At 38.0% G+C, this 19,110-nt stretch overlaps 1 protein-coding gene across 1 annotated transcript in view; it reads left to right on the plus strand.

Annotated features, from left to right (window-relative positions):
- The window catches only part of LOC107100026 (disks large homolog 2-like), a gene marked incomplete at its 5' end in the record, with an annotated part of 74,273 nt that extends 56,083 nt beyond the window's left edge, over nt 1-18,190 (plus strand). Inside the window, 8 exons of the mRNA XM_015398363.1 lie at nt 4,570-4,666; nt 9,739-9,789; nt 11,406-11,507; nt 13,301-13,324; nt 14,692-14,864; nt 15,081-15,190; nt 16,564-16,655; nt 18,065-18,190. Of these exons, the coding sequence (XP_015253849.1) occupies nt 4,570-4,666; nt 9,739-9,789; nt 11,406-11,507; nt 13,301-13,324; nt 14,692-14,864; nt 15,081-15,190; nt 16,564-16,655; nt 18,065-18,174 (759 nt within the window). The remainder of the gene's footprint in view (nt 1-4,569; nt 4,667-9,738; nt 9,790-11,405; nt 11,508-13,300; nt 13,325-14,691; nt 14,865-15,080; nt 15,191-16,563; nt 16,656-18,064) is intronic.
- Nucleotides 18,191-19,110: the final 920 nt, after the last annotated feature.

Consider the following 19,110-nt stretch of genomic DNA (forward strand, 5'->3'; position numbering starts at 1 on the left):
AATCATCAACCTGTGAAGGGGAATAAGCTATGCTTTTGCACTCTGCAAATCATAGTGTACCACCAGTTTATCGTTCAGACAATCATTTTCTGTGGTATCATTTTTTCATTGTTTTGTTGTATTTTTATTTATTTTTTATAATATCCTACCTGCTTTGCTAAAATCATTCCTAAACTTTTCACAACTAATAAACCGAAGTTTTGTGGCGCTCCTGTTAAGCACTTGTGGAACATCAAGAAGTACCATTAGTACTTCTTGAAAAACACATAATTGGATAAAATTGCCTTGGTGACTTTTGACCTCTATGCCTTTTAAGCAAACAAAACAGTTGGGACCTTCACCAAACATAAAAGGTTTTTAAAAAAAATTATATTTACAGATTTATCATATTGTATTTATTGTATTTGCATTTTCTGTTTCTATGGTGCAAATAAATAAGTTACAACTTGCTAAACATACAGTTCTCTGAAACACTTCCCAGCTCTGTATTTTTGATTTTTCAGATCATCAAACAAATTTTAATAAAGCAGTTTAGGAAGATTTCATATTATAATAAAAAAAAAAGATATCCAAACGTAACTGGTACTCTGGAAAAAAGTAACTGCCTTGTTCATTTTGTCCTGAATAAATGAATTTATTTACCTGAAGATGTGATAAATGTTTTAAATATAAGCTTTCTGACAGCTGAGAAATCAAAATAAAAGAAACATCTTCGACTAAATGTAGATAGACAAAGTCATAGACATCTTCCAGTCTTGAAAGTGATAAAAAGAGACTTTTCAAATGCCACTGAGAAAAGCAGATCATGCATACCAGCGCAGATCAGCAATGCAGCTAAGGTGTTACTGTACAAAACAACCCAAAATTTTACAGCAAAGCAGCCTTCAAAATTCCTCATAAGTTTTTTTATTTAAAGGAGAAGTCCCGGTCAGCAAGGAATAATCAATGGATCATTATTTATACCTAAAACTAATATGTTCGTAGTGATTTAATGAATTAAGTATTAATCAATAAAAAACATATGGTTTTCGTGGCGATCACTGAGTGTGGGAGCGGCCATTTTTGCCCAGATATAGTAGCCCCTCCCTCCTGCCATCTTCCAGCAGTGACGTCACGGTGCGGTAAGCCTAGCGCCATTCTCCCCGCTTTACAAGCAGAATCAATGGGAACTACTAGACACATCTGCAATCAACAACAATTATTGAAGATTTCCAGAGGACTTCACCATTGAAATTCACCAGAGCTATAGTGAAACTGACAATGCCCACGTGCATGGCAGCTGGATGCTGGAATACATCGGGGAAAAGTGAAAAAAAAGAGTTATTCCACCTTTCTGATTCTGATCCTCCAAGGACGGGTTGGTCGTTGGATCTCCAACTTGAAGAGGGAGGATTTGCCATCGAACTTCTGGCCAGAGAAAAAACCCGTAATATGTAGCCAATATTTGGAAGAAGAATGTTTTCAAGATGACAAACACCAGATACAGCACTGGGACTTGATCAACCGCACCGTGATGTCACAAACCAGTAGGTGGCAGTAGTGTTCTTTGACAAACATGGATGCCTCCAGTAAAGCACATTCACATGAAAATTACTCTGAATTAAAAACACTGATCATTTATTGAAAAGTTGGTAATAATTTAAAGTACTTACCAAAGTTTGTATACCAAAGGGGACCAGACTTTTCCTTTAAAGATTAAAATGCTAGAGACTTGAATAAACTCCAGTGAATACCGAGGATGAAACAGATGAGATAAAAGTAAAAGCTTTTGGAAGTTGAGTTTCATGTTATATCTAAGACTGATAGTGATTGGTATTCAAGTAGCATTATAGAATAAAATGTTTTTATTTATTTATTTTTTTTGTTGCATAGGTTCAGAAGAGGTACAAAAATAAAACAGCAGCAGCATTTTGTGTAAAATGATTAGCAGAATTGCAACAAAACCTAAAATATTAGAATAGAAAAATGTGTATGGAACGGACATTGTCACAAAAACTAACATAAAATATTTTGAATTTTCTTTTCTATCTGACATAATACTAACAGTTTAGTATTAGTCCTAAACATCATCTCTTTAAAAGATCCAGTGGTGGTTTCACTGTGAAGGTTCTGAGCTGCTTTACTTCCCCAAAACCTGGACAACTTTTTGTAATTTCTGTAATTATGGATTTTTGCTCAATTTAAAAGAAAACTTGTAGCAGATTTATCAAGTTTGACTCCTCATGAAGTCTCACAGCTGTGGAAGATGCCAGGATTGTATGTGGGGGGTATAAACGTGAATTAAATGGCCTCCTCCCTCCAATGAAAAAGGAAAACAGTCATTCCTATGCCAACACAGTGACACCGTATGTGCGTGGCTGCAGCTTTGTGCACAAACATTTGCTATTTCATTAAAAATTCATCTATTCATTCAAATAAAAGTCTTTTTTTTAAAAGCACCTTCTTACATTTGGACAGGTTTGGAGATGCTGGTGACAGCAAACATTCAAAGCCCCACAGCTCTGGAACTATTGTAGCCAGAGGTCTGAAATTTTCTGCATTTGTGATTGACATGATGTAGAACAAATGTAATACAAGGAGACATACCTATTCTCAAGCATGTCTTTATTACTGCTGTTAAAAAAAAACTATTATCGAAAAAACTATTTTTCAATAATAAAATAAACAACTTTGAGTCATGTTTGAACTGATGTAGCTTAGGCTGTGTTTTACTCACCCAATTTTCATTTATATTTTCAGAAACGAGAAGATGTTAGCTTTCAATGATGCATCACACATATAATGTGGCTTTACAGTTCCTTAGTAATTTGCTTTTCAATTTGAGTATGCAAAACCGATTAGATTGGGTGGGTGTTTAATGCTTAGGGGCCGGTTTGGGATTGGGCCGTTGGCTCTGCAGTAGAACAATCCAAAACACAGCAGCATGGTCGCCACATGGCTGAAAATATAAGGTTATAGCCAGATACAAAAAGAAGAAAAAAAAGTTAAAGTATGAATTTAGACACGCCTTTCATTCTCAGAAAATAACTTTGCCCAGAAAATTGGCTAAGCTTGATGAAAAGTGCCTCTGGTGAGGTTTGTTGTGTTTTTGTTAACACATTTTCAAAATGGTAAAAAAAAAAAATAATAATAATAATCATTAAAAATACGTTATTGAAAACACCTAAAAAACAATATATAGACAAGATAAACTTCAAATATTTAATTAAATATTATCAATAAATATATATTTTTTACTGCAGTCAAATCTCAATTAATTTAACCAAAGATTTTTATTTGTTTCATTATTTGAATTGTAATAAAAGTCTGATTTTAAAAAGCAAAAAAAGGAACCCCCTTAGTAGGTCTTCTATGTAATAATTTTGTTTATTAATAAATAAAGTGTGCCAGTAGTTAAATATCAGTATAAATTTAAGCCACCTGCCTGATTTTTCCTTAATTACATCCTGCAGTTAGAAATAGTGGTTTTCCACAGGTGATCTGCAAGCAACTCAAACTCATGCATTTACCAGGGCTGGGCGTTAGGAATTAAAAATATGATCTATTCACCAAAGCTAATTCATCCCATTTTTTTTTTCTCGCTAATGTTTCATAATAAAATCACATATATTGCATTCAAAAATTTGATTTGATTTCATTCGTCCCCTCTGGGACGTGACCTTAAGTTAAAGGGCAACAAAATTCCAGCTGTAAAAACTATTTGTAAAACAATCATGTTTCCCAAAAAAGAAGATGTAACACATTTAATGTTTGCAGCTAGTGGTATTACACAATCAGCTAGTTTATCAGTTATGAGTATCTATCCAAGAACAAAAGGGGATGAACTGATGTTGCTCTAGTAAAAATCCTGATTTTATTCTTGTGTAAAAACTTTAGTCTTTGATTATTTCTGATGAACAGGGCAAATTGGGCACATAGTTATGGACAGAAAAATGAAAAAAATAGTAAAAGAATGGGACATCTATTAACTAACCTGCATTAGTGATGCTGCAGGATATACACTTTGTTTAAGAAAAAAACATAAGCATAAAAGCAATTTAATGAAGTGTAATTTTTGCCTCTACTTACTTCAATGCTTTACTCCCACCTGAGCCACAGTAATTTACTCACCAGATTGTCTTTTACAATCGGCCCCACCTGTCAGCCTACTCTTCTGTATGTGCTGCCAGTGAATTGATGGCACCTCTAAATCCAAAAGAAGCAAAGTTTTTAAAACAACTTGATGTCCCCGTTCTTGCATGCTGCAAAAGCCATGTAGAAATAAGTAAATTTCTCTAAAATTAGGTGTATTTCACCTTAATTTGAGTAGGTAAATAAGATGATTTGCCAATGGAATGCATATTTTTACTCTTAAAATAAAATTATTAGATAATTTGCACTTGGAATAAGATTGTGTATATTGTCTTGTTCCATTGGCAACATGTCTCACCTTTTCCTCCTCATTTAAAAAATGCACCGATTTTAAGAAAAAAACAACTTATTTAGAATTACATTTTTGCAGTGCAAACATCTGCTTTGTCTGCATGAAGCTGACAGTCATGCCTGCATGCCACATGTTTTCCTTTTCAGTCATTCACTGACAAGCAAAAAAAGCACTTCACCTTTACACGAAAACCCCCATTCTACAAAAACAAAGAGGGTCAGCAAGATGGCAGCGATGTACAGCGTAAGTAGGCTCAGACACACAAGCACCTCCACACAGGTTCAGTGTAGTCTTCATCTCCTTTGTCTGTATAAGCCTTGCAGTGAGAAAAACTGCTTAAACTCTTGGTCTTGTTTTTTTATTGCTGATCATTTTCCATGTTTGCTGTAACAGACTGATCATTGTGATCATCTTTATTTTTCTCCCATACGTTGACAGGTCACCTACTTTCCACCTAGCCTTCGTTAAGATTTAGTTCCATTTGGCCAATGATCTTGTGTTGTATGTGGATCCCCTGTCAGCTACATGTATTATTTATTACAGAAGTAGATTTGCAGGAGCAGTGCCTCCAACATTTTGAAAATGCTGCAGCTTTCCCCTCTCTTTTTTATTTTCTTCTCCGGATCTTTTTGGATGATCGATAGGACATCGTTGGAATATGTGATGATGGGTATGGGACCAGAACATTAAGTAAGTTGGTTCAGAGAGGATATCTCACTTATGTTCAGCAGAACCACCCTACCGAGTGTACTGAACATATATCGTCCGTCCATCCATCCATCCATCCATCCATCCATCCATCCATCCATCCATCCATCCATCCATCCATCCATCCATCCATCCATCCATCCATCATGCTTATCCCTGCTGGGGTCTCAGACATATATTGTATAGTCCTAATTATTTTTTTTTAAGTGTATGTATGAGCAAGTTAAGGTTTATACCATGGTAAGCTGACCCTTAATGGATTATGGGGCAATATGACACTATATACTACTAGTACATCACATCTCTAATTGAATGTTTTATCCTGATTGATCAATTCATGTCATTCTCTGTCTGTTACATCATTTTTATAAGATTTTCAGCACCTTTCTCTGTATTATGCTCTATATGTCTAACCATTGTTTCCTAAGAGATTTTTTCTGTATTATTGGATAGGTTGTTCCTTGTGTTTTCCCCGTCTATGCCCCTTTAATCACTCTCTGCTCCACCTGTGCGCTGCTTTATTGAAGTAGTCGGGTTACTTTTGTTCTTCACTGAATCCTCTACTTTTGTCTACTGTGTCCAGTCCAAATTTATGCGCTTTTGCAAACTCATTTTATTAAAGTCATCAACTCAACATGCTTCTTCCTAGTTTCTGTCTGTACTTTGGTCTGGAACAAAAAAAACAAGGGTTAATCTACGGTCACGTCGGTCCCTGTCTGGGTTGTTGCCCACGACCAATCAGATCCCATCTCCAGTTCAATTCAGTTCAATTTAATTTATATAGCAATTCACAACACTTCCTCTCAAGGCACTTTGCAATTCAACCAGATCATCCAGTCAAATTGGTTCAAAAGTTTCTATCTAAGAAAAACTGTCATGGTGCAGGGCAGAAGGACCCAGTAATCAAGATCGGGCTGTGGATCCGCAGTATCAGCGGCTACCGCCCATCACTGGAAACTCTGATTTAAGAGAAAAACACAGATTAGTGACCATGATAATCTGACGGTTGATTATCCATTCAAGTCACTAACCTGGTTCAACAGTCCATCTCTCCAGAAAACGAGGTAGTATTCAGCCGGTGGGTTGACAATGAGATGTGGCAGGAGCACCCAGAGTGTCCCAGATGCTGCAGCCCCAGAGAACATGCAGTAATGAGAGCAGGTCAGGGATACCGATCGAAACAAGAACAGGCTGGCTCAGGGTTCCAGGACCCCATAGGTAGTGCAGACAGAAAATTCACATGGGAACAGCCAGGTACAGTGGTCGAGAGGCAGAATAGGTCAGGATATCAGGAACACTACAGAACGCTAAAAAAACGCTCTCTCCACTGAGCCAAGACAGGAACAGGGCACGCTCGGTGGTTAACAGGTAGATCAGGATCAGGAAATCAGAAACACCACGAAACCCTCTTTCACCTGGCCCCTGAGAAGAGAACATGAACAGGAGCATCAGTGTCAAAAATCTGGCCATGATGGCTGGGACTGAGCCGTATGAATAGAAGCAGCAGCAGGTGGATTAAATGAGCAGTAATGAACAACCGTGAAGGTTTAGACAGTTGAATGAAGTGAGCAATTAGGCCAGCTGTCAAACTGTTTGTTTGATGATCCAAGATCATGACAAAAAACACCTGATTGCATAGACTTATTGACTAAAGCATCCTTCACAGCTTATCAACAGTGTATCTCAGCATGCCAGCTTCTTTTTAATGGCAGCACATCTAAACATACAGTCTGTCTCCGCAGTGCAGACTGACATAAACTCCAGATTGCTGCCTTTTCCTTCTCACCACAGGGTCCACCAATGTCATAAACCCTCTAGTTCTGCACCAGATGGATCTTGCAAGTCTAAATTTGAATAATGCACTTTTACAGCTACTGGACACTGCAAGTCAACAGCAGTGCTTTTTTATACAGCTACAGCAGCATCAGAACCTTCCAGGTTTGTTGCTGAACCACCCATTGCTGCTGTCACAGTCATTGGCCTAGCTCTGCAGTTTAGTCTCACAATTTCAATTGTACGACGTAAGCGTAGCAAAGTACTGTTTCAGTGACTACAAGATGCTAACAGTCTCCCCTGGAGATGGTTTATCTTGGGTTATAGGCTGAAGTCCTGGTTGGACGAATGGGGGAAATTCTTCCTTTTATGTGACATTAAAGGAGCAATGGGGGAAATGATTTTGTCTACCAGAGAACCGTGGCAGAAATCATCACTTTCAGGTCCAAGCAGTGATCTGTAGCCAACGAGGGCCCTGTCATTATTTTAACTGATGCTATATCCAAAGGGCAACATGGTGTCTTGCTCTGAGGGTCTTCACAACACCTCTGCTCTTATCTTGAATGGGTTTAACAACAACGCAGCTTCTTTCTTTTAGGGTCTCAACAACCACTTGGGTTTTTCTGACACCTCAGATTCTGTCTCTAATACTTCTGCTTGTGTCACTAAGCGAATTTACAAAACCTCTGCCTCTGAGGGTCCTCAACACTCCTCTGCCTCTGATAGTGAGGCTAAGGCTTCTGCCTATGATGGCTCTGTCTCTGAGGGTCAGCTCAATGCCTCTGCATCTGCCTCAGGTCCACCTGACACCTTCCGCTTGCCTAAGTCATCCATATGCTGCAGGACCGGTCACAAGGTCTCTATCACCATTGACATCCCTGCAAACCCAGTTCCTCTGTCTGTATCAGAGTTGGCTGATCTCTCTCTGAAGGGCCCTATAAGTTTCTTCATCATCATCATTGTCATCATCTACACTCCTGGCTCTGTCATCATCCTCATCACCATGATTGTCATTATCATCATCATATGATGATGATGATAACCTGAGTTCCCGGAGCCCTTCTAGGATAAGCCGACTCATTTTCATGTACCTGAGCGAATCCAAGTGGACCCACATCCTGTCCTGATTCCTGAGTTGTCTCATAAGGGAGTCCTGGCATCTGTCCGCAAATTGGTTCAAACAATCAAACCCTTACAATTAAAAATGCCGAATGAATTCTGAAGGGAATAATTGTTTAGGTTTATTAAATACACTGGAGATATTGATGGCTGTACCATTTTTCTAGGATCGATAAAGAAATTACCAAAGGGTGTCAATATTCTTCATTTTATGGAAACAAAATAAACTTTAGAAGTAATTCCAGAACAGATCTGGTCTTCTTTTTTTGCTCCCTGAGTGTCTTTTGGCCATGTATTCTGATGCTGCTACTCCAATGGCAAATGGCAGAATATCACACTCTCCACAACAACTTATAGAAGCTGTTGAAAACACTAAAGGACATAAACCTTCTCAAAGCTCAGTCTGCTCACTATGTTCTTGTAAATGGCTTCACAGTTGTGTCTCCAGTCCTGTTTGTTGTATAGGTCAACCCAAAGGTATGTATGTTGCTCTACCATGTAAACTTTTTCTCCCATGATAGAACAAGTCTTTCACCTGTTACTTTTTTCTCATTAAATATAGTTATTCTCCTTGCTTTATTCATATTGAAGATAAAATTCTTCTTCACACAAAGGCCATAAACTGATCCGCTGGTTGCCTTAACTCTTAATGCTTCTTGTCCATCTCTGATTCAACCCATGACAACAGAACCATTCGAGTATTTTTGCGGATTACTAGTCTGTTTCTTAAGGGAAGCGCGAGTGGGTACAAAGTAATAGTAAGAGTACAGTATCGTGTGGTGCTCCTGACTACCTGGTTAGGCAGTTGACTCTTTAGTTTCTAACTCGTTTCTGTTTGTCGAGCATCCAAAAAAAAACAAAAAACACTGGACTTTGTTTTCCAAGCTTGAAGACATTTCTCTTCCAATCCAGGAAGCTTTTTCAATTCAAAATGTCTGAATTAGTAATAAGTTCCAAGCTTTATAGAGAAGCCCAACAAAGCATTGTTTTGGCATAGAAATCATACAAATTGAACTGGAATAACGGGAATAACGGCTTTGTTTGGCTGCAATAACCCGCTATGGGCCGATGCCTCTGAAAATGGGGAGTCATTAGGGCCATTGTCGGCTTGGTAGACCAGGTGAGATGTCTTGGTCCCCGAAACGGCGATGAGGATTATAATAACGGAAAGGAATCAACTCTATCGCTGCGTTGTAGGATTTTGACAGCTGAAATGTGACTTCAACCCCTCTGTTTAAGGTTGTTTTTTCTTTCTTAACATAAATGTCTTCCTTCACCCCCCTTTCAAACCACCTGTCTTCTTTTTTCAAAATGTGAACATTCTGGTCATCAAAACAATTTCCTTTGTCCATAAAGTGTAGATGTACTGCCAGGTCTTGTCCTGAGGAGGGCGCTCTCCTATGTTGAGCCATGAACCTGTGGAGAGGTTGTTTGGTTTCTCCAATATAAAAATCAGAGCATTCCTCACTGCACTGAACTGCATACACTGCATATACCACTACCAGTGTGTTTCAGCCCACAGAAAAGTTTTTTGCATTTGGTTTGAATTTCAATTTTTTTTCTGTTCTTTTTTGTGTTTCTTTGATATTTTCAACATAAAGGGACATTTTAAATGTAGTTCTTATAGTTTGAAATTTAAGAAATTATATTTATTTGACTTAATTTACAAAAGTTTAACATTTTCGTCCTAATATTTTCTATCTGTATCTCTCCAGGAAGTCAAGAGGATGTAGGTCTCTCATATGAATCTGTTTTACGCCAAGAAAGTAAGTTCACTGAATAACAAACAGAAGAAAACAATAACCAGAGGAAAATTCATTGAGGACATATCCGGGAAAAATGGGATGTCTGGTCAAGCTATAAAACAGCCCTGTCAGTTAAACCCAGTTTGGCAATCCAGTTGTTGACTGAGGAAATTCTCAATCATTAAACTCTCATCTTCTGTTTTCTGTTTTATTGCTATTGGAGTTTTCTAGTCTTCCTGTCATCACTGCTTTATTTCCTCCACCTGCAGACCCAAGGTGCCTATTAACTGGCCACACCAAAACCATCAATGATGCCTCACTCAAAATGCATCCCCAAATGAAATCAATTGCTGTTTGTTGACCCTTTGGCTTACATGCCAGAGCTTTGTGTCTTTATGAAGAAGACATGCTAAAAGTTTAATTTCTGCACTCAAGACTCCTTTAATTGTATTCACAATGTAGCTTTTAAGTGTTTGAACACAAAACAATTGCAAGATCTCTTTGTGACACCATTTGGAGTCTCCAAATGGAACCTTCGGGAAACCAGTCTATTTCACAAAGCGGGTTTAATTAAAACTCTACCTTGTTAACCATGAAAGGAGGGAAACTCAAGAGTTTTCAGCTTCATGAAGAGAGGTTTGTCAAACTATGTGTAGCCACCAGTAACACTAGTGAGCGCTACAACCAACCGCTTCATTATCATCACAATAAATGGTCATTATTAGTGGTTATCAGTCCCACAGAATGACTTCAGTGCCAGCAGTAGTGTAATGGTCCCTGGACAAGTGGGTATACATGTACTGTTTTTAATGACCAGAAACAATGACATGTAAGTCACATTGAAATGTCCTTATTTTTGAAGGAAAAGCACTGTACTTTTCAATGAAGATAACTTTAAACTCGTCTTAACTTTAAAGAGATACACTCTATACATTGCTAATGTGGTAAATGACTATTCTAGCTGCAAATGTCTGGTTTTTGGTGCAATATCTACATAGATGTATAGAGGCCCAATTCCAGCAACTATCACTCCAGTGTTCTAATGGTACAATGTTTTTGCTCATTGGCTCAGAAGGCTAATTGATGATTAGAAAACCCTTGTGCAATCATGTTCACACATCTGAAAACAGTTTAGCTCGTTACAGAAGCTACAAAACTGACTTTCCTTTTAGCAGATTGAGTTTCTGGAGCATCACATTTGTGGGGTCAATTACATGCTCAAAATGGCCAGAAAAAGAGAACTTTCATCTGAAACTCGACAGTCTATTCTTGTTCTTAGAAATGAAGGCTATTACATGCAAGAAATTGCTAAGAAATTGAAGATTTCCTACAACGGTGTGTACTACTCCCTTCAGAGGACAGCACAAACATTACTTTGCCATTGCTACCACTGTGCTTCCCCACCCTGATGTTTATACTGGTCTTTTGTTTTGTTTTTGCCTCTCAAAGACAGTCCATGTTGGGAAAACTGTTTTAACCCTATGTAAGTGGGATTTCAAAAAGAAGGGCTGATTTTTTCTGACAATTCAATAAAAGTACAGAACATTTAATTTCATGGAAGACGGATGAAATGGTAAGTCTGCTTAGATTTAAGGATATGTAACAGGAGCAAACTCTTTTTTTTTTTTCCTCTTCAGTTAATTATGCCAGACCAGTCATAATTCTTGGACCCCTGAAGGACAAAATCAATGAAGATCTGATTGCAGAGTTTCCAAGCAAGTTTGGTTCTTGTGTTCCACGTAAGTTGCCATTACAAATGAGGTCTTACAGCTGGCAGTGAACAGACAAGCAGTAATTAGTAATTGAGTTATTGCGTTTTATGTGTTTATGTAATGCAGAAAGCTTGAATTTTTAATTTATCTTAACTTGGTTCCAGCCTGGGAGACATTCGATGTCCAGTTTTGCAGATTAAGCTTTAGGAATTGATGTCCTAGAGCAGCGGTCTGCAACCTGCGGCTCCAGAGCCACATACGGCTCTTTGGACCCCCTACAGCGGCTCTTAATAGTGGCTAAAATATATATAAAGAGCTAAATAATGTACTAGTCTTAAATGTTTTCTTAAACACAAGATGGAAATAAACACAAGATGGAAAAGAATGACATTAAAAGAACCAGAAATATGTTTTTAGAAGCATTTTTCTTTGAATTAGCTTGGAATTTATGCGTTCAATATTAGTTTAAAAGCTAAAAAATACGTAATTTGTTGGCAACTAATTTCCCATATGAGATATTAAAAAAATAGGCTTTTTAAAAAAAAAGTCAGGTTATATTTTGAGGCCCTAAACAACTTTTACTTGGTCGGATTCGGGGCTAAATGGCTCTTTGGATATGAAAGGTTGCAAACCCCTGTCCTAGCTCATTATAGTTGTTTTCACAATGTATTAATCATGGAGTGTGTTTATGTATGAATCTTTATTGGAAAGGCTTAAGGCAATAAAAATATATGCAACGGACACATTAGACAGAGAGGGGGGGTTAGAAAGGGAGAGGGGATAAGAATTAAGGGGGAAGAGAGGGAGATCAACGAAGAGAAAAAAAGTCGGCGAGAAAAAGAGAATAAGCAACACATAAACTAAACAGTAGCTTCAGGAAGTTTGCCTCCGCACCTGAAACAACCGAGAGGAATAGAAAAACAGAAAACAACACAACGCCTGCAAAAAGACTGTACTTACATAGAGCTTTTTCAAGTCAGATGACTTGGCAAAAGACCTTTACATTACATGCTGTCATTCACACACACACTGATGGTGGTGGGCTTTATTGTAGCCACAGCTGCCCTGGGGCTCACTGGCAGAAGCGAGGCTGCCGTACAGTGGCGCCACCAGGCCCTCTGACCACCATTAGGCAATGCAGGTGAAGTGTCTTGCCCAAGGATGCAACAACACTGAAAGCCGAGGTTGGGGCTTGAACTGACAACCCTCCGGTTGCAGAGCAAACTCCTACATACGATGCTCCACCAACACACCAACAGAAAGGTGAATAGAAGTGGTTTAATAACAAAGTAACAAAAAGTACAGCAAAGAGATGTTGCCATCAATTTGAGATTGGATCATTTTCTTAATGAACATCATTTGATGCTCACATGTAGCTGATCTGTTTGTTTTTTTTACCTTCCTTGATCTGCTGGGGTACCTTTTTAAGATTATCCATCAAACAGAGCTGTTCTTTCATGTAACTTGGTTTATGATGTTTTTTTAATCATGAAGGCCAGCTGACAGCCTTAACTGGCCCCATTGATTTTGACGTACAAAAGAAAAAAAAAATCGGAAGGTTAACGCTGTTAGCAATTTAATCTTAACATATTGAAAATCAAAGTCTTTCAAATCAACTAGTGATGCAAACATCACATATTCGTATGTTCTTCTTGGTTTGTCAGGTTTTTATTAACTTCATTGCAAGCTATATAGATGCTGATCAGATAGCCTGGTTTCTCTGTGCTTCAAATGTTTTCAAAAGTTTTTAAGCAAGTTTTATTTTTGCACGTTTTTATTTATAACATTTTCATTTCATCTCATTCTTGTAACCAACAAAGCTGCTAACAGTTCAGGGTCTAAAGGTAAGTGAGCAGGAAAATAAATTTTAACTCTGTTAATCCTAAAATTCCTAATTTTTAAAACAGCTCCAGAATTCAAAGTTTTTATTAATTCAATTTTATTGATTCCAAGGAGCATAGAGGGAGTTCAGATTGGAATGTACCTAGACTAAAATGTTTTTTTTCCAACCTAGATGCTGCTTAGTCCCATAGTTTTCCAGTCCTACCATGCTAATGACAATCTAAAACAACTAATTTTGCATTTAGGTACTACCATCTGTGTAGCCAAACCAATAGCTGGTTCTGCTAGCATCTAGGAAGCCTTTCTGTCTCTTCAACAGTGCTTCAAGTCTCTACTGCTTTATGTTTTTCGTATATTGCTCCAAAAATTCAGGGAACGCTCAAATAACACACATAGATGTGACTGAATGAGATGTTCTCGTTGAATACTTTATTCTGTACAAAGTTCAATGTGCCGACAACAAAATCATGCAAAAATCATCAATGGAAATCAAACTTATTAACCAATGGAGGCCTGGATTTTGAGTCACACACAAACTTTTATTGAAAAAAAGCTCTAAATGCTGATCCAACTTTGATGTAATGTCCTTAAAAAAACATACGTGACAAGAAAACGGCACCAGTGGCGTATTTGCCAATCCTGGTGATCTCTGGCAAATACCAAGCATCCTGCACGGTGTTGAGCTCTGAGCACAATATGCATCTGTGGAAGTTGTGCACCCATACCATCCTCATGGAGTGGGTTTCTAACCGTTGGTGCATAAACATGCACATTTGTGGCCTGCTGGAGGTCATTTTGCAGGGCTCTGGCAGTGCTCCTCCTGTTCCTCCTTGTATAAAGCAAAGGTAGTGATCCTACGGCCTCCTCCACATTTCCTGGTTTATTGGCCTGTCTCCTGGTAGTGCCTTCAGCCTCTGGACTCAATGCTCACAGAAACAGCAAACCTTCTTGACACGGCATGCGTTGATGTGCCATCCTGGATGAACTGAAATTCCTTAGCGACTTGTGTTGGTTGTAGAGTTAGTGTCATGCTACCAGGAGTCATAAAGCAAAGGTACTGAGAAGTGGTCTGTGGTCCCCACCTTCAGAATCACTTCTTTATTAAGTATATCTTGCTAATTGCCAACCATTTCCATCTGTTGTCTTTTCCATCTCCACAAAAACGTGAATTCGATTTTCAATCAGTGTTGCTTCCTAAGTAGTCAGCTTGATTTCACAGAAGTTTGACTTTATTGAAGTCTTATTGTGTTGTTTACGTGTTCCCTTTGTTTTTTTAGCAATGTATTATTGTCTGATTTTAAACAGATTGTAGCAGGCCTCAATGTTATAGTGATATCCTAGGAATTGATTATCTTTCTTATATCTTAAGACACCACAAGGCCAAGAAGGAGCTATGAAGTCGATGGACAAGACTACCTGTTTGTGATGTCCAAAGAGCAGATGGAGAGGGACATCCAAGATCAAAAATTCATTGAGGCTGGACAATACAATGATAATCTTTATGGAACAAGTTTCCAGTCTGTAAAATATGTGGCCGAAAGGGTAAGAATCTATGTAATTTACTCAACTTTACCTTAGCTGCCCAACGCAGAAGCAGAAATGTTCAAATAAATCTAAGAACACGTAATGTTTCTAATCTTCTCTCAGTTTCTCTGGTTCCTATTTTGTGCTGTCAGCAAAAAACGAAAAAAGAAAAGTCATTACAATTAAAGATAAACTTCTTGTTTGTGAATCTTTTTAATAATTATCTCTTTTCAGGGCAAACACTGTGTTCTTGATGTTTCTGGAAATGCAATTAAACGACTACAAATTGCACAAATACATCCAATAGCTATCCTGATAAAACCCAAGACTCCCGGTTCACTAATGTGAGTATATCACTGGTTACATCTCAGTCTCATATCTTTATGAAACAAAGCTTTCAAAGCGTTCTCATCCACTGCTAATACAAGATATAACTATATCTTATATAAATATTATATCCATCCATCCATCTTTGCCCGCTTATTCATGGTTAGTGTCGCGGTGGGGCCTGTGCCCATTTCCAGCAGTCAAGAGGCAGAGTACACCCTGGACAGGTCGCCAGTCTGTAGCAGGGCAACACAGCGACACACAACCATGCACACATGCACACACTCAGACGTTAAGACAACTTAGAGAAGACAATTAACCTAACAGTTTTTGGACTGTGGGAGGAAGCTAGAGTACCTGGAGAGAAGCCACACATGCACAGGTAGAACCTGCAAATTCCATGCAGACAGATGCGGGGCAAGGAATCAAACCCAGAAACATTTTGCTGCAAAGACAACAATGCTACCAACTGCACCACCATGCTGCTCTATTATATCCACATTGATATCTTAATCTATTTCTACATCTGATTTTAAAATTGATCACATACTTCTATCTATGTGTTAAATCTAAATATTAAGACTTTTTATTAGGGCCATATTGGGGCTTTTAGCCTTACCATCATGAGGGTAAAGTCATAATATCATGAAATAGAAAAGCTTTTGTTATAAGACTAAAACTTTGGTAGAGTTATTAACTGAGCTCACCCAGACTGCAGCCTGAGTGGTTTTCTTGAAGAGTTTACATTAGTGTAGACTTCTTCCTCATCTCATAATATGGCATTGCTCTCGTGCTCTACTTTATTCCCGCGATGCTATGACTTCATTGTGTTAACATTACAATTTTTTTACCCCGGTGGACAAGAGGGTTTGCATGGCTTTCTCCTCTGGGTTATTCAGCCGAACATCAGTGCGGAGTCCCAGAGAATTTCATAATACGTCATAGTGACTTTGTTTCCAAGTTTGAAGACATTTCTCTTCCATCCAGGAAGCTTTTTCAGTTCAAAATGTCAGAAATAGCGTTGAGTTCCAGGTTTTATCCAGAAGCCCAACAAAGCCTTGTTTTTTTTTGAAAACATGCAAATTGAAACGGATGAACAGGTCCACCCCTTTGGAATGGGGTTTGGCTTCTTGCATCCACTCCCTTCATAGCAAGCTATCACAAAAAAATGCATTTGAAAGTCATTTTATTTACACTGAGTGTGTCTGTTTTTAAGTCCTGAATCGTTTTGACCCTGGGATGGTTTCCCTGCCAACGACCCCTGCCTCATACTCTAAGGCAGATTTATCCAGACTCCAGACCCATTGTTCCTGAACAATATAATTTGTGTAACAACACTGAATAAACTGAAAAACTAACATTTTATCTTAAATTCTATACTTCTGCACAGGAACATGAATAAGATGCTGTCAGAGGAGCAAGCAAAGAAAAGCTTTGACAGGGCTCTGAAACTGGAGAGGGAGTTTGGAGAACTCTTCACAGGTAAGTTTTTATTAGTAATATGAATTTAAAAAAAACATAAAACAGACCTAAACCTTATTGTAAAACATGGGAAAACACATTAAAATTCAAAAATGTATGTGTAAAAGAAAGCTTTTAGAAATTAAAGAAAATAACTGCGCATGATCTCTGAACCTTATCTAAGCTCATTGCTGCAGCATCTTGGATCAAAGTACACATATCTCTATAAATTATCAACACTTTATTTACAGTCTCTACCTTCCATCATTTAAGATATTTTCGTTTGGTGATCTGTTTTCATGTGTAGCCATGTTAAATGCCAGCAGTAAACACCTCAGAAGGACGCAAATTCAACCCATTCCATTACTTGAAGGTGTCCAATAGGTTAGAATCTCTTGGACAAATTAAAAGCTGAAGCTGCAATGGCTCGATTCCTCATGCCTGCCAGGATGTCCTGAGACTCTCAGCTCTCAAGCTCATTCATAAAGTAACATGCTTAGTGCAAAACGCAGCATTTGTAAAATTGGGTAATTAAGCCATTTATAGCATATTTCATACGGAAAATTAAAGAATAAACAGTTTCTGTCTTTCTGCACTGCATATATTTTATATATTTCCTCTGGCGAATATATATGGAAATAATACACAGTAATAGGATTGAAAAAAAAGATAATTGTTGTCCCTTTCCTGAGTCTTTGTTTCTTAATTTCAATTCCATTCAGTCTTCTGTCCAGGAAACACAAAGCCAGTTAGACGAGCTCCGAGTCAGCTCCCATGTCAGAGGATGAAAGAGAGCACATCCAGTTAGTTACAGTCAGAGAAACAGGACTACACTGGAAAACAGGCCAAGCTCCAACATCTGTTTTTACAGTGTTTAAAGAGGCAGTTAAGCTTCAGCCCGGGTCTGGTACAATTACTCCTTTGTCATAAAAACATCTTGCTCAAGACTGTGTAAATGATCAATCAGCTCTAAGATGGCTTCAAAAATATTCAGGCTAAAAACAAATTACAAAGATGCACTCCATAGAGAAGGCTACTAGTTTTCTGACCATTTTCTCATGTTTGGTAGTCATTGAAAACGTAACCAGGGAATTTGACATCCACCGCTTTTCCATAGGCTGATCTCAGCCCGATTTTGATATCAGTCAGCGAAGGGACTGCTGGTCATTGTTCGGTCATCAGCGTGGTCAGACAAATGTTGGCAGGAATTGGATGCAGATATGAGAAGGAGTTTACCAGGGTAATGGAGGGAACAACAAGCCATACACCACATTGCAGGGGCTTTTTAAAATGTCCTGACACTTTGAATGGAAAAGAGGTTGATGATTCTGCCCTCACTGCTGCACCCTCCTCTCATGGTGTATGGGAAGGGCAAATGTTAGAACTCTGACAATCCTGCATCATTTTATATCTTTTCTGTTTGCTTTCAGCTCTGGTTCAGGGAGACACCTTCGATGATATTTATCACCAGTGTAAACAAGTCATTGAGGAACACTCCGGACCCTACATTTGGATCCCATCCAAGGAGAAATTAAAATGACTCTTAATGCTAGAAGGCAAATGTGAAACTGTATCAAGAAAAAATGTTCTCTTTCATTTGCTGTTACACTTATTTTATTCGTTTTGTTTTCCTACTTCACTTATTCCCACCGAATTGAACTGAAATTGTTTATTTTATTTTACTTTTTTATGTTTTTGAATTTTTAAAGTGTATAAAAACGTAGAAGCTAGATTAGCATGATGAGATGTAATTACATCAGTGAGTGGAATTCCAGACAGACAGTAACTGTAAAACCAAACTATCTTAACGTTGCCACTTTCAAATAAAAAGACTGTCTTATCTCTTCTCATAAATTCATACTTTGTTATTTTGTTGGAATGCTTATGTTCATATTAAAATAAAAGTATGCATCTTGTTAAAATTAGCTATTTTTTTATTTTTTATTTATTTTATTTTTTTAAGAAGAAGAAGAAGACATAACTTAATCCTCAACAAAACATGTCTGTTACTCTGTTGGGGAGATACTTTATGACGACTGCTTTTCTCCCCTCGCCACACCAAACGCTTGATCTGGTGCCAATTTGAGGGCATTCAATTCTGGAAGGATTTTGTAAAAATAAATAGGAAAATACACTGAACACTGTAAGCAGGAAATCAGAATCAAAATCAACTTTAATGGCCAAGATGTCTTGCACAGTTTTTTTTACATTTTTATATAAAAGAGGAAGGCTGCAGGTCTTTGTTGTTCTTGTGGAGTCTGACTACGCTGGCTAACAGATGTTCTCTGACTTCAACAGAGAGACAGGAAGGAAGAAAGAAACTGTCTTTTGGATGTATTTAATTAATATATGTCCTTGGAGGACATATATACCAGGTATATATACATACCTGGTATATATACACTCACCGGCTACTTTATTAGGTACACCTGTCCAACTGCTCGTTAACACTTAATTTCTAAGCAGCCAATCACAT

Source organism: Cyprinodon variegatus, unplaced genomic scaffold, assembly GCF_000732505.1.
Source record: "Cyprinodon variegatus isolate N-32 unplaced genomic scaffold, C_variegatus-1.0 Scaffold931, whole genome shotgun sequence".
Lineage (NCBI taxonomy): Eukaryota > Metazoa > Chordata > Actinopteri > Cyprinodontiformes > Cyprinodontidae > Cyprinodon > Cyprinodon variegatus.